Here is a 15,462-nt window from a genome sequence, read left to right as displayed (position 1 = left end):
AATGGACTAACCAAAAAGTAAATAACATCGACGTATTAAAATTGAAGATGTACTTTGCTTACTCACCAGACATTACTCTATGATTGCGATAAAATGGCGCTGAGAGGCTGAGACACGGTGGAGGAAGATGCGGTTACAATCATGCATGGCACAATCACATAAATGCGAAACCGGAATACAAACTTCAACCACGCGCTTAAAGAGCGTGCCAATTGCTAATTACCATTTGCTGCGTCATGAACATATTACGTTCTCGACAAAACTTTACCATTTCCGACAAACACATTATTGATAAAGCTAATTTTAATTTTATAACGAAAAAACCATAATAAACAAGCAAGCTTCCTTTTTTTTTTTTTTTTTGGTTTTCAAAATAAGCAAGCTTTCTTAATTAAGATAGACCCTTTTGTTAAACCTTGCAATACTAATATACGTAACAAAATAAGTACTCTTAATTAAGATAAACCCTTTTGCTAGATGTTTATAAATTATACCAACACTTATAACAAAAACAAGTGATTTTTTAATTTATACTATATTTTTTTCCAATAGAATTAAGAGATGAAATTTCTTTTCAAACCGTAGGCTGCAATTATTTTTAATTCTTTGAATAAATGTGTTTTCATAAATTAAATTTATACTTTCACCCTTATGGTAATTGAATATATATTTTTATCCTTATGAAAATTGAGGCAATTTATCATCCAACCAACACATTATTGGTTGTTTTATACTTTTTAATACATCTAATAAATACGTATTTCAATTTGTTTTTCTATAATTATTAATACATTTACATTTTTGAGTCAATGTATATTTTTAGTTCATACACTATAATGATTTCTTTTATTCAATAAAAATATATTTATTTAAATTTTACATTTTAGTGATAAGATGCTTAGTTCTAGTTGGATTGAATTTTTTGCAACTTTAGTATAAAATTAATTTGGTTCATTTTTGGATATACAATTTGCTTTTAATTTCATATAAAAAATTTAAAATTTTCAAGTTTTAAGTCGGTTTTGATAAGGTCTATAAGATAAATTCAAAATCATATATAGCTAAAAATGGATCAAATTAATAAATTTCATTCAATTTTTGTATATTATTTGGTTCAATATACTCTCATTTTAAAATTTTGATTCTATTCAATTGAATCAAACCAATAAAATGAGCTACCAAGCTATATTATAGCTTTTTTTCCCACAACAAATAACGATATTATATAATTAAGAATACTTTTTAAGTCGATAAAAAATAAAAATAACATTAATAATTTATTATTATGATAATCAAAGGAACTAAAAAAATTTAATATTTTTATAAGATAAAAAATTTAGCGGTGAAAATTCAAGCTCGTATATTTAAAGGCAGTAAAATTTTTTTTAAAGATTTTGTTTTGAATAGTGAAAACTTATATCAATGAGATAGTTAAGGAAACTAATTATATTACTAAGGACTAACGCAAAGCTAAGGTTTAGAGTCATCACGCGCCAGTATATGCAAGTAAAACTAACATAAAATTATCTGTTCGAAACATTTTTCCCCTCCAATTTGAACTTACTCGGCAACTCTCCCCTACCGCTCACTACAAGCCATGCACTGATTCTGTCTTTCTCTGGCCTCTTTTCAGAGGTTTCTTCACACACAAACACACACACTCTCTCTCTCTTATCAACCTTTACATCGCTCCTTTTGGTCTCTCCCTCCAATCTCCGGCTTACCAAATTCTCATTTTCAGGTGAATCCGTCAATTCGCTTGGATCATTAGCTTGTTAATTAGCCGCCTCCGGTAGCAAAGAGGATATACGCAAGCTACACTTGTTTGGTGTATGAGAAATTGGATTCCTGGAAATGGGTAGAGGTGTGATTTTGGCTCCAGTAGAGACACAAGCGTCTTTGAAGAAGAAGACTGCGGTTTCTACGAGCTGGATTTTGCTGGACCAAAGTGGCCAGGGTGCCATCATTGATGTGGACAAGTACGCTATTATGCGTAGAGTCCAGATTCACGCCAGAGATCTTCGAATTCTGGATCCTCTTTTATCTTATCCTTCTACGATTTTAGGCAGAGAAAGAGTTATTGTTCTCAACTTGGAGGTCTGAATTTTTAAGTTTAACATTTTTTTTCTTTTATCGGTTCAGTATTTTTGTTGCTAATTTGGTGTGCATTGGACTTTTGCTTGGGGTTTCAGCATATAAAAGCCATAATCACAGCAGAGGAGGTAATCAGTTTTCTAATTCTTTTAGTTGTTGGACTAGCAATTCTTCACTTTTAATTATATGTTTAATTGGAAGAAATCGCATAAATAAGGATATTTCATCACAGTTTTAGATGATCGTAGTGTGCTTTATTTTGCTTTATGTTGTGGGACAGGTATTGCTAAGAGACCCACTGGACGATAATGTAATTCCTATCGTTGAGGAACTTCAAAGACGATTGCCCCTTTTAGATATCACAAGTCAAATTCAAGGAGAAGAAGAAGAGCACCAGGGGGTGGGAAAAGATGTTGACACAGGAGAAGAAAATGGTATGGTCACAGTACATTAATTAATTTCTTATTTTCTGATTTTATATTGCGTTGTAGTTATTAATATTTGGGTTGTGAACTGCAATGTAGAATTTCCATTTGAATTTCGAGCATTAGAAGTTGCACTGGAAGCCATTTGTAGTTTTCTAGATGCACGTACTCGAGAACTTGAGACCGAAGCTTATCCTGCTTTAGATGAGCTGACCTCAAAGGTAAAGACTGGACTAATGATCTTTATATTGAATTTTTGGCTTGAATCATTATGTTGCCTTCAATTCCTTCAGTACCAAGATTATAACAATTTTATCACGTCAACTTTAGTTCTTACTCAAGTGTAATAGCTTGGCTGCATTTGTTGTGTTTATTCAAGTTTTTATTATGAAATGTAAAGTGTAATTTACATAAAGTCTTTTGCAGTCTAGGCAAAAATGATATAGGCATTGAATTTATCTCAAGACATGTCCTACCATTTACCAAATCAAAGGACTTTGCTCAAATGCCTCTGTCAAATTGCAATTATGTTTGTGCAGATTAGTAGTCGGAATCTGGACCGGGTGCGTAAACTGAAGAGTTCCATGACAAGGTTGACAAATCGGGTTCAAAAGGTAACTTAATATTCATAACTTATGTACAAGAATATTGAATAAGGTTGAGTGCTCCAATTCTCAAAACAAGAAAAGTAAAGCAAAAGCCAATCCTTTCATATGAAAAATGAATAATTTTTTTATCGACTGAGATCTTGGACATATCTTTTTCCTATAATTATCGAAATTGCAAAATTTTTTAGTGAGCATATATAATTTTAGTTGACCAAGTTCTTTTCTTTTTACTACAAGTCATCTGATAGTTAATCTAGTCAGCCATGTGGCCAATCAAATAATAGAGTTTCTTTGCCGCCACTGGTGAGAATTTTCTTTTTCTCAACACTCCTCACACGTTAACAGAAAAAAAAGAAATACAGACCCCTTTGGGAGAAGGGGGAAGCTACTTGGAGTAAGGTGACAGTGAGAAAGACGTACACACACGCACAGATGCTAGTACACAGAGGGAGAACAAAAGTAACAAATTGTTACTTGTTCCTTGCACCACACCCGCAGTAGAATTGAAAATTACATGAACTAAACTATAAAACACAGGTTTAAAGTTTATAATTTTCATCCATATGGGTAGTCAATAGTCATATTGACTCAAGTTTCTGAATTTTCTCAATCTAGATTTAGGTACTGAATTTTGGAGCACATGTTATCAATTACTTACAAGTTAAAGCTTGCAATACATTATAAAATTATCAATTTCTATCCACATATTTAAACTCACTCTAATGAAGCATTCTGGTTTCCAGATAAGGGATGAACTTGAGCAGCTTCTAGATGATGATGATGACATGGCTGACCTGTACTTATCAAGAAAGTTAGTTGGCTCAGCTTCACCTGTCAGTGGCTCTAGTGTTCCCAATTGGTTTCTTAGCTCTCCTACCATAGGTTCAAAGATATCTAGAACAAGTAGGGCCAGTGCAATAACAATTCCAGGGGAAAATGATGTGGAGGACCTTGAAATGTTGCTTGAGGTCGTAAATGTTACCAATAGTGCTATATTGCTATGTCTAATCATACAAAAAGTCTGAGGCAAATACCAATTTTCTTTGCAGGCTTACTTCATGCAGATTGATGGCACACTGAACAAATTGACAACGGTAGGCTACTGCAGTTCTTTTGGCAGAATATTTCTATTCTTGTAAGGTCGTCTATTTCATATATAATAATTTAGAATCTATTCGGATGGGATTATGCATAGGTGGATTCTGGGAAAAAACATTCACATTATTGCTGATATAACGTGTTGCTATTCTGATGCATGCATTAATCTTTTTGTCTCCAGCTGCGTGAATATATTGATGACACAGAGGACTACATCAATATCCAGGTAAATGGGCAATTTTGAGAGTTTGGGCATTTTTCCTGTGCTTCTGTCAATTCAATTTGATTGGCATGTTAGATTGTCAAAATCCTCCGAAGGCATTTCAACACCCTAAAAACTTTTAGTGTTTGTCTGTTACAGCTTGATAATCATCGGAATCAACTCATTCAGGTGTGAACTTTGGTTCTAATCTATAATCTGTTTACCTTAGTTGATTTGTTCCAAGTATATTGTTGATTTGCTCATTCTTTTTACCTCTTTAAATTTCAAATGCTTGAATGGGTTTACATTATAATTTTTCAGTTATAGAAAATTAAATATGAATGAGAATTTACTTTCTTTATGGATATTTGAAATTGTAATTTCAAATACACTCTGCTAAGGATCTTGAAGGGTTCTTGCCCACTCTCCTCTTAAATTTTATAGCTTCATTTATACAGTTTGAACTAAAAATTCAAATTCAAAATTTCTATTTAAACAAAATATTAGAATATTCATATATCATATCATTATATATTGTTCATTCCTTTCCTTGTTTAGATTGGTAGACTTTCATTTACTTAGCTGTTTGAGCTAAATTTCTTAAAATTAATTTATCTGCAGAACATTTATTTGTTTATTTAATTCATGGCAGCTAGAGCTCTTCCTATGTTCAGGGACTGTATGTTTGTCCATATATTCCTTGGTGGCAGCAATTTTTGGCATGAATTTCCAATACACATGGAGAGAGGGTCATAGCCACATGTTTAAATGGGTACGTATGTATGGTAATCGCCTTCAAAAGAAAAAGGACATCTTAAGGAACTTTTTCTCCTCATGATTCTACATTAAACTTAATTACTAACTTGGACGAGTTTATTTTTCTCATACATTCACTTTTTCTTTGCCTTCAAATTTAGGTGGTCATAGTCACAAGTATAATTTGTGCAACTCTTTTCGCATTGATAATTTCATATGCTCGGCAGAAAGGTCTTGTTGGCTCTTGAATCCATAAATTTATATAAAATCAGTCAGAAGGACAAACCTTGAAATATTACTCCAGGTTGTTAATTTACATTGTAGTGGCTTTAGGGTTGCATTCAACTACCTGATCATCAAATCAATTCAGGTAACAAAACCAAATAAGTAGAATGCTGTATGTATATCATTTTGATGTAGAAAATTTTAGATTTTTTTTTTTTTTATTGGGTTGGGGGTTCATTCTGTAAATAGCCATGAATTGGGCTAGAAATTGCCATCCAGCCATTAGTAACTTCTGTATAGCAGTGGGTTAAAGATTCAAAGCAAGGTGGTTGATTTTGAAGCTTTAGGGTTTTAAGGTTTTAGGTGTAACTAAAATATGGGACCAAGAGATATTATTGTCTTGTATGATATTGATAAGGCAGGTAAGATTGAATTTATAACAAGTAATTGGAGCCTACTAGTGGGGCCAATTCGATGGAAGGACAGGCATATGTAGGCTGCCCTGCCCCGTCAAGCACTCTTGAAATGAAAAGAGAGCACGCGGCTGTTGATTGCTTTAGCATCTGATTAACTGGTTTATCTAAAACATGAGCATTTTTTTCAACAATTTGGATGATGTAACGTGATGCTTGCATTGGCTTTTATAGATTAAAATATCATTTTATATAAAGTTTTTTTTTGTAATATTTAACTCTTAGAGTTTGATTAAAAAAGCTAATATTTATAAAAACAGCTAAATATAGCTAACGGGCCTAAGGTGAAGCTTTTAACAGCTAAATCCTGAATGAATTCATGCAGTGATATTAGCGGGAACAAATCCAGGGATTACCCATGTGAAACATGAAATCAGCAGAAATTATTATTTGTTTTTAGAAATTGTCCTACCTGAAGCTATTCCGTCTGCAAGTTAATCATACTGCATTATTATACACTCAATGATCCATGTGAAACATGAGATCAGCAGAGACGCTTCTTCTAACAGAATTTGGTCCTTCTACTGTAGTTCTTTCTGATCCAGAACAGAAGGAAAAGAAAAAAGAAGCATAATCTAATTAATTTGCCCAACAACTAATCTTAGCTAGCAGTACATAATTGATGGCACACAGTATACCTTAATTACTAACCTCAGTTTTAAATATTTACTACTGATATGATACGTCCCGAGACTCCTTCAACCATAGTGGTCAATATTACTAATCTACCCCCCTTATTCATAAATTGGAAGATTTTTTTAAAGAAAAAAAAAAAGAAGTAATAATTTGTACATTTTTAATCTGAATAAATAAATAAAATTTGTAGGATCTGGGATGAAGCCACGTAATGAGTAGCGTGTTATGAGACTCTCATAGGAGTGGGGGTCCACAGTCTTGTTTGAGATTGAGGACTTCAGAATTTTTTTAAAGGAAATATTAAGAATTTATTTAAGATGCTTCCTAAGCTAAGCTGATATAATTTAAAATTTTTGAAAGAGCCGAGTTGTCACTTCTGTGTTCTTTTTTTAATCCTTTTTTGACTTTCGTTAGTCCTAATATTTATGCTGCTGCCCTGTTTTCCAATTTTCACATTATTATTGCTTTGCTGTGTGAATGGAATAACATTTCTTCCCTACTAATTTAATTTTCCATCTCTTCTTATTTTTTTCCTGATTGACAGAAAAAAAATTTTTTTTTTTTCTTTTTCTTTTTGTTAAGTAGCTTTTGCTCAACTGCCTGTCGTGCACATTAAGTTTACAAACAACAACATCCTACCGAAGTTAAAGCATAGCCTTTTTCTTTTCAATGTGATTTCTTCAAATTAAGGACAAAAAATCAAAGTTAAAACATAGTTATCTTGACTTTAAAATAAATAATTTAATTCACTAAAAATATAGAAAATAATTATTTCTCACTATTGTAATATAATTAAGATGCAGTTCACTATTCATATAAATGAACCGGTCTAATTAATTTGAGTAATTAAGACGAAGTTTGGTAAATCAAATGTGATTACTTGCTACTATGTATTATTAATTTAAAATTGGGGGCTTGTTTGGTTGAGATTGTCAAATTTAAAATCATTATCTATTAAATTTTGAAGCACGCTTCTAATTACTTAATCAATTATGGAAAAATCCAAACATCAAATGTTGATTTTCAACTACTCAGCCAAATATCTAGTAAATCATGAAATAAATCAACAGAATTATAAATACAATCAAAATGCATAATTGAAATGCAATTTTATTATTTTATATATATAAATACAAAATAACAATTAAATTTCTAAATACTAACATAAAATTACACTGAATATATATACTATAATATTTCGAACATCTCCTGAGTTCAGATAAAAATGTTGGTTTAGGTTTCCATTTCTGAGCATTTTCTTGAATCTTGAAACTTGAAAGCAGAAATAAGTATGGTCCTTTACTATTTACTATTTAGTTACATAAGGATTGGGACATTATACAAAATTTCGAATAAACCCAGGAGCGTATTGTGTAGTACATGCCACGTTGCACGCCTTGCTAACATGCACCTGTGCACTTTCACATTGTAATACACACCCTCGCAAAACTCGCCGTCGCTCACACGAAACCCATACTCTAGTACTCTAGTGCGCCTATTCATAACCTGCGCACCCACGGCGCACTTTATCATTAACATCCTACTTCCATTAATCTTCTGTTGCACTAGTCTACTTGTCCATACTTGCGTTTTTTGATTTTTCTTACTAAAATTAAAAAAATACAGATTGGATTTAATTAATCCAAAAAATAAAATAAAATAAATAAATAAAGGAACTCTTGGTTCATGCTTTTCTTCGACGACCCCCTCTTTCTGATTCTCTCTCTAGATTTAGATCATACAAAAAGCTCTCTCTTTCCAAATCCATCAAAACCCACGTCGTTTCTCCACAAATCTCCATTACCCAAATCTCACAAGCTCTTCTTTGTAAGCCTACAAAGATCAAAAAGGTCTTTCTGGTTTTCTTCTTCTATTTCTTTTCCTATGTATGATTATACAAATCAAAAAAAAAAAAAAAAAAAAAAACGTCTATGCGGTTTCTGTTGTTACCATTATTGCGTTCTTTCTGCTTCTCGTGATATTATTTCTGGGTCTAATGCAGATAAATACAAAGACATGGACGTGAATCTTGTGCGTTTTTCTTTGTTGACGGTAACATGCAGTTATTGAGTGTGAGATTAATATACGTGGTGAAAAGAAAGGAATTAGAGGGGATTTTTGAGACAAGGAGATGGCGAATCAGGTGGTGAAAGTGAGCAGAGAAACGATTGCAGCATGCATGACATGTCCTCTCTGCAATAAGTTACTAAGAGATGCTACAACCATATCTGAATGTCTCCATACGTGTTAGTTTCTCTATCTATTCATTATCTTTCAAGAAATTTCATTTCTTAATTTCTATATTATATGACTAAATTTTTTTCATGATTTCAATTTCTTTTATATTTTGCATTGTTGATAATCTTTAGGTCGGTTGCTTCCTTGTTTCAGGCGTTAATTTCTTTATCCTGATTTCGTTTTGTTTGTCTTTAGCTTGACGTGGCCGTTTCGTAATTGTATTGTAAGACTTTGGGCATTTAGTACTTTCGCCAGCTGACAAGCGTCTTTGGTTTCTCCTCTTTCTTGAAGACCATAGTAGACAAGCTTTCTTCGTGTTTCATATATAAGCTGAGCCAACATTCTATAGTTCTGCTATAGGAAATTAACAAAGTATAATATTATTAGCTTTATGTTTTTTTTTTTTTTTTTCGAATGTGATATTAACTAGGTGGCTGCTACTTTGTTTAGTTTCAGTTTCGGGTTGCAACTCAATGCTTATTAGCTAGGTACAGTTATGAAAGTCTGAAGTGCATAAAGTTTCAATGATCTTCTCCAATTTTATATTTTGGTTAGATGAAGAGTTCCGTGTACTTTAGTCTTTTAAATTTTTTTTTTTTTTTTTGGATTTTACAAATTAAGTTTGTCTGAAGCTTCTCTTTAATGCAGCTAATAGGAAATGTCTGATTTTCTTGATTTTCTTTTCTTGAAATTTCATTCAGTCTGCAGAAAGTGCATATACAAGAAGATATCAGATGAGGGAATAGATTATTGTCCGATATGCAGTATTGATCTGGGTTGTGTTCCACTGGAAAAATTAAGGTTAGGTTCTTATCCTTACTGCTGACTCTGCTCTTGCCATGTGTAATATGAGTTTGGGGACATGCAGAAGTGATAGCTTTAATCTGATAAGGCATGCCACGTATAAAAATTAATTGCCCGACTTTACCTTTATATTGCTTGCTTAATTAATTAAACATGATTGATTTTTATATATATACTTGGATTGAGGGTAAAATTCCATGTTTCATTTTGGTCTTTCTGTCTTTGATGTTTAAAGCTATAAGAATAATGGAATTTATGTCCAACTTCCATGTCCACCTTATATGTGTATGAAGGTTTCAGTTCAAATAGAAAAGGCATGAAGGTTACTGATGCCTGAAGGTTCCATCACAATAATGATAATTTACGTTAGCAAAATTTGCCAAAAATTTTTAGGGGAATCATATGATTAGAACCTTTACTAATGCAATATGTGAATCGTAACCACAAAAGTTAGCAATAGTTATGAAATAATATACTAGAAAATCAGCTTAATTCCCAATGATCCAGAGTCTGTAACTTTTTTAGTGAGGTTAATGGTTAATCTTGAGCTTTCTGCGGACATCTTCTGTTCAGCTCCTTTTCTCTCTCTCTCTCTCTTCTTCTTCTTCTTCTTCTTCTTCTTCTTTTTTTTTTTTTTTTTTTTTTTTTTTTTTTTTTTTTTCAGCTTGGAGTGGGAGATATGTTTTATTTTAATGAAGTTTCCCACCAACTCTCTTTCCTCCTCTTCCATATGGGGCAATTAGTTACTCCAGGTTTGAGGATTTTGAAAATGATAGTTCTGAGCGAAAAATGGTGATGCAACTGGTGGCATATGGTCATTTGGGTTATTAAGTTTAATGAGATGCAGAAAGATGGGCATTATTTGTGGACAGCTACATCAAGGAAGTGCCATGAGATGATGTGAAGCTGTATAGTAAAATTTTTAGGGTCTTGTTTATGATACTCCACAATTATCTATTTGTTTGTTAGTTTGATGCAATAAACTCTTCAGTGAATAGTTTGCTACGTACTAGCAACAAGTTGCATCTTTGAAGATAAGGAAGGAAAAGTTTGCAATAAGAGGAACATAATCTGGACGGAGCAATATGCATCTAATTGAACTTGAAATGTTTAAGACCTGATGATGAGGAGCTTGATTTTGGGTCGAGGCAAGAAAGAAATTTTTCTAGGAGCACAATCATAATGATCTATTGTAAATTTGAATTAGAAAATTCAGATTCCAGTGCTTGCCTGCATTAATAATGTTATTGTTAATAATGTTATTGTTCAGTAATTTTGAGTATTACGGGGAGTTGCACTTATACATCCTTTTGTATGTGAATTGGGGGAGGAGAGGTCTTGATGTTGACCTGGCTGATATGCTTGTTTGAATGCACTTAAGAATCCAGTGTTTCTCTTTTGATGTTGGAAGGTGTATAATAAGAATGGCCACATTGAGCATGCATGCACGTCCATCATTTATATTATAGGTATGTGCACATTTTGGAACAACATGTGATTGTGAATTGAGGCATTTTATTGATATATAAACATATCAGGCCAGACCACAATTTGCAAGATGTAAGGTCCAAGATTTTCCCTTTCAAAAGAAGAAAGGTAGAGGCACCTGAAATCACACCCTCTGTTACATTGCCTATTAGAAGGAAGGAAAGATCACTTTCGTCATTGGTAGTCAGCACCCCCAAAGTGTCAACGCAAAGTACAACTGGAAGAAGAACGAAGCCTGTTCCAAGAAAGGCTACTGCTTTACGAGGTTCCAGTTTCCCAATTGAGAAACGCATTAAAAAGGAGCAAGATTCTTTGGAAGACCATCTAGAGAACTCAAGTTCTCCTGAAACTGTGAATAAGTTCAATCAGAACACGAGGAAGGTAATAGAAGTCAAAATGTTTTAAATTATCATTATTTGAACCCTTTAGTGCTTGTGAATTTATTCTTAGGGCTTCTGAGTGCCTCCTACTTACTGAATTGAGTGCTAGCTCTGTTCATGCTTCGTATTACTAATATATTTCACACACACATATTTAACTTTGCAGAATTCTTTTTCTGCTGAGGCTGGCCAACCCACTATCAATAATGAAGCAGAGAATGGTGCTGAATCATGGGACGGAAAATCGGATCTCTGGCAACCATTAAATTGTTTGGTTGAAGTTGCAAATAGGACTAAGTCTTTCAAGTCTACTTCACAAGTTTCTGATGCCAAATTAGAATCTACTCATGATCCAGACAATGAACCGCAACTCCGCAAAACCAAATTTAGGGAAAACAAAGACAAATCAAAGGTTGAGGATGAGAAGAATAATAATGATAATAACCCTTCAGGGCCAGCAGGACCCAAAAGGTTGCGTAGGATTCGCAGGAAAAAGGCAGCCAATTTTGAGTATCCAGGAATCTCATCCCAAGCTGTGCTGGATGCTGCCAGTGCAAAGCATGAGGGAAGAGCTGGTCCAGTTTGGTTTTCACTAGTAGCTTCTGATGAACAGTGAGAATCATTTACAACTTCTAAATTAAATAATAATAATAATAATAATAATTTGCTAGGGTATTAGAAATGCGTTTGCTAAAGTTTGCTAAATTAAAATGCGTTTGCTAAAGTTTTCTTTTGGTCATAGTCCTGCTAATATATAACAATTGTCTCAGGGATGGAGATGCACCTTTGCCACAAATTCCTACAAATTACTTGAGAATAAAGTGAGTTCCTTTTGCCTTCACTGCTTGTTACTGTTCTTTGCATTTCCTAGATGAGTTCATTTTTTAAAGTTTTAAGATTGTCATTCAGATTTTTGACTGTAAAGATTGTGCTGAAATTTCAATGTTATCTAGGTTTATTGCTGAGGAAAAGAGGCTGAATAATATGTTCCCATAGAGATCCAATTTCTTAAGTTAGTATCAATGAATTGGAAATATAGTTAGTGTGCTATATTAGTTGATTAGTATGTTCAGGAAAAGAGATATCAGGCCTATGAATTTGCAGTAGGCAAGGAATAAAATAGTGCAACAGTAAGGTAATTGTTTTGTCAGCCACTTATGAGAATGATAGTCGTTGCTTAGGGAATGAGGCAGACTTGTCTAGATCAGAACTAAGTGTGAGGTGAAGTCTTAGATACAAGGGAGATAAATGAGAAAAGGCATTTTGGTATGGTGGATGGTTGTTAACTAAACTTTATTAGGTACGAGCCTTGCCTTTTGTTGATGTATCTGATTACTCTTAAGTCATTCTTTCTCTGTTACCCAACTTCACTTTTCTAGCTGGAGGATTTTTTGGTAGTTCTGGGGTTTGTACGTTACCTATCCAAGTAAGGCTTTGATAAAGCAGGTTATCTTTATCAGTTGAGCATGGATAATTTGATAGCTTGTAAATTACCTATCCATCTGGCTGTATGAATCCATATTACATGCAAAGAGAACATTCAAATGGATAAAACCAAGTAACTGCTTTGAAAAGGCCCGGGTCTGTTGCATTACAGCTGAATCTTTCTCAACCATGCAATTTTTGTACTATTGAGTTAAAAATGGCACAAATAAATTCGTGATTCTATCATCTCTACCTTGTTTTAGCTTCCTTAAATGGGATGTAGACTAGTTAATTGCATATCTTGAAACTATTTAATTGCTGAGGATCTGTAAGCCCAATGACCCTCTCCTTAAAATACAAGAGCCTTGCATTACAGCTGAATCTTTCTCAACCATGCAATTTTTGTACTATTGAGTTAAAAATGGCACAAATAACCTCGTGATTCTATCATCTCTACCTTGTTTTAGCTTCCTTAAATGGGATGTAGACTAGTTAATTGCATATCTTGAAACTATTTAATTGCTGAGGATCTGTAAGCCCAATGACTCTCTCCTTAAAATACAAGAGCCTTCTAAGCTAATTATATGTCAAAGTCGGCCATTTAGATATTTAACATGTTTGCCTTGTAGGACAAGTAATAATTTCTCAAAATTCAGTTTGGAAATTTTGTGCTTCTGGTAATTTGGTTTTGAGTTGTTACCAGTGTTGGTATGTGTTTTCAGTAACGCTTGTGGCTCTTTTGTACATTAATTTGACACGCGAAGACACAATTTCTAGTGAATATCGTGAAAGTATTCAACTCATTTTTGTAGATGTTTCATGTCATTTTTTCATTCTATGGCAGGGATGGAAACCTTCCTGTTTCTTTTATCCAGAAGTACTTGATGAAGAAACTTGACCTTGCTAGTGAAGCTGAGGTGAGAGAACCTTTAATAAAAATCTCTACATATATCATTTTGAGCTCAATTAGGAACCATTGTTTAATTGTTGGACAATCATCGTCTTAATCTTTGTATTATCCCAATAGTACAGTTAAGGAACGTGTGTTTCCAGTCATCACTTGCAAGTTTTATATTGGTTTTCCTCCAGGTCGAGATCAAATGCATGGGGCAACCAGTGGTCCCGACATTATTGTTGTACAATTTAGTTGATCTATGGATACAGACAGCAACAACATCAGAACGAGTATCAGCATCCATCGGTTCCTCAGCGAAGGAGTTCGTGATGGTGCTGGCCTATGCTCGAAAGGTCCCAGAGCCTCCTGAGTAACGATGCTTTTTCCACATTGCTCTGTGAAGGTAACTGGGAATGCATGTTACAAGCATCTGTGATGAGCACATTGCAGACAGTAGCAGTCTGCCACGGGAATTCAGATGGAAGGTGTGACATGCTGTGCTGTGCTTATTGGCAATTGCAATCAGTTTAGAGCTGCAACTGTGCAAGTGCGGAAATGTAGAGATTTATCACATTATTACATAAACGATCTTATAAGAGTAACATTTGAATTGTGCTAACACAGTTCTCTCGGCCGGAATGTTATACACAAGATGTGTTTTTTGTGCTGGAAATTCATTTATAGCATAAATTTGGACAAAATGAAATGATTTATAATTGTAGCATATTAGTAGAGAAATTAATTATTAGGTAGCATGGATTGTGCTTCCTCCTCCTCGCATTAGGATGGGAGCTCACTCGTGAGACCCACATGGCTTCACATTGAGTTCCATGCTAATGTGAGTAGGAGAAAGCATATGCTCCCACCAACTCAATAATTTTGTGATTTGTATGATAATAAACATTGTCCTTCCGAAACCTCAAAAAAAAAAAAAAAAAAAGAAAAAAAAAAAACGGAACTAGATCATATCAAATTTACTTTTATTAAACTTATGAGAGCCTCTTGCCGATAGCATATTCATCATAAAGCTTTTCCCAATAGCGACTCAAACATCAAAAACAAGCAAGAATATAAGCCAGATTACCACTAAAATGAACAAAATTGAGGCCTGATACCATTGATTGAGTACCATAATTCAGAACTTCACAATCGGTAGCAAGCTATCATAATTCAACTTCACATCTTTTTATAAATATTCTCGTTATAAATTTATATTGACATTTCAATATTAAATTCCATCTGTAACCTCATCGGTCTGAATGATAAAACTGCAAACAACCCGTAAAATCCTAAACAGTAGCCAATCGAAGATTTGCAGAAAAATTTCAAACAGAAAAAAGAGAAGATGCACAAGAAATACACAGCATTTACCACAAAAAAAAAAAAAAAAAAAAAAAAAAAAAAAAAAAAAAGAAAAAGAAAATAAGCATAACGAGCAAACAGAAATTACAGTAATGGTATTTTTCATGATCACATATGACCATCAGCAGCAGCAAAACTTGGTGAGGTCTTATGCAACGCCAACAGGAAAACTTTAACCAATCTAGAACTAGAAAAATCCCCTTATCCAGACACAAACCAGGAATCAAAAACTACTCCAGTAAACCTAATGTGAAAAGGAGGCCTATATAGAAGACCAGTTTGCTAAGGTCTCTCTACAAAAAGGCAAAGCTCTGTCCCTTGCATAGCCAGGCAAAGCAATAATGCTCCTCTTC

At 33.6% G+C, this 15,462-nt stretch overlaps 2 protein-coding genes across 6 annotated transcripts; both read left to right on the top strand.

The window, feature by feature from the left end:
- Nucleotides 1-1,560: 1,560 nt before the first annotated feature.
- On the top strand, nt 1,561-5,979 carry LOC105649890 (magnesium transporter MRS2-I). 5 transcript variants are annotated; one of them, XM_012236708.4, is made up of 11 exons: nt 1,561-2,097; nt 2,193-2,222; nt 2,375-2,528; nt 2,619-2,740; nt 3,059-3,133; nt 3,871-4,095; nt 4,177-4,262; nt 4,407-4,451; nt 4,587-4,616; nt 5,084-5,199; nt 5,345-5,979. In XM_012236708.4, exons 1-10 carry the CDS (start codon nt 1,855-1,857, stop codon nt 5,181-5,183), a joined length of 1,110 nt encoding a protein of 369 aa, XP_012092098.1. In that variant the 5' UTR covers nt 1,561-1,854; the 3' UTR covers nt 5,184-5,199; nt 5,345-5,979. The 5 variants fall into 5 exon arrangements, 4 of the variants coding, with proteins under 4 accessions (XP_012092098.1, XP_012092100.1, XP_012092099.1 ...); XR_001047654.4 differs by having other exon boundaries at nt 1,562-2,097; nt 5,080-5,199; nt 5,345-5,362; XM_012236709.4 differs by having other exon boundaries at nt 1,563-2,097; nt 4,177-4,221.
- A 2,211-nt stretch (nt 5,980-8,190) lies between these two features.
- Nucleotides 8,191-14,420, top strand: LOC105649889 (E3 ubiquitin protein ligase DRIP2). The gene is made up of 8 exons (XM_012236706.4): nt 8,191-8,367; nt 8,520-8,763; nt 9,457-9,556; nt 11,098-11,428; nt 11,594-12,039; nt 12,198-12,248; nt 13,697-13,769; nt 13,942-14,420. Exons 2-8 carry the CDS (start codon nt 8,649-8,651, stop codon nt 14,119-14,121), a joined length of 1,296 nt encoding a protein of 431 aa, XP_012092096.1. The 5' UTR covers nt 8,191-8,367; nt 8,520-8,648; the 3' UTR covers nt 14,122-14,420.
- Nucleotides 14,421-15,462: the final 1,042 nt, after the last annotated feature.

Source organism: Jatropha curcas, chromosome 5 (genome assembly GCF_041381405.1).
Source record: "Jatropha curcas cultivar XTBG-Jc1 chromosome 5, XTBG_Jcur_1.0, whole genome shotgun sequence".
NCBI classification, from domain to species: Eukaryota; Viridiplantae; Streptophyta; class Magnoliopsida; order Malpighiales; family Euphorbiaceae; genus Jatropha; species Jatropha curcas.
Note: the sequence above shows the minus strand (reverse complement) of the source record. Positions and strands in the feature narration are given on the sequence as shown.

Bases quoted from the DNA above. Each gene is read 5' to 3' on its own strand.
- LOC105649890 (XM_012236707.4), top strand. From the start codon at position 1,855: ATGGGTAGAGGTGTGATTTTGGCTCCAGTAGAGACACAAGCGTCTTTG. The intron at 4,452-4,586 runs GTAAATGGGCAA...TGTCTGTTACAG, and splicing joins AGGACTACATCAATATCCAG to CTTGATAATCATCGGAATCA. The intron at 4,617-5,079 runs GTGTGAACTTTG...AATTCATGGCAG, and splicing joins ATCGGAATCAACTCATTCAG to CTAGAGCTCTTCCTATGTTC.
- LOC105649889 (XM_012236706.4), top strand. From the start codon at position 8,649: ATGGCGAATCAGGTGGTGAAAGTGAGCAGAGAAACGATTGCAGCATGC. The intron at 12,249-13,696 runs GTGAGTTCCTTT...ATTCTATGGCAG, and splicing joins ACAAATTACTTGAGAATAAA to GGATGGAAACCTTCCTGTTT. The intron at 13,770-13,941 runs GTGAGAGAACCT...GTTTTCCTCCAG, and splicing joins ACCTTGCTAGTGAAGCTGAG to GTCGAGATCAAATGCATGGG.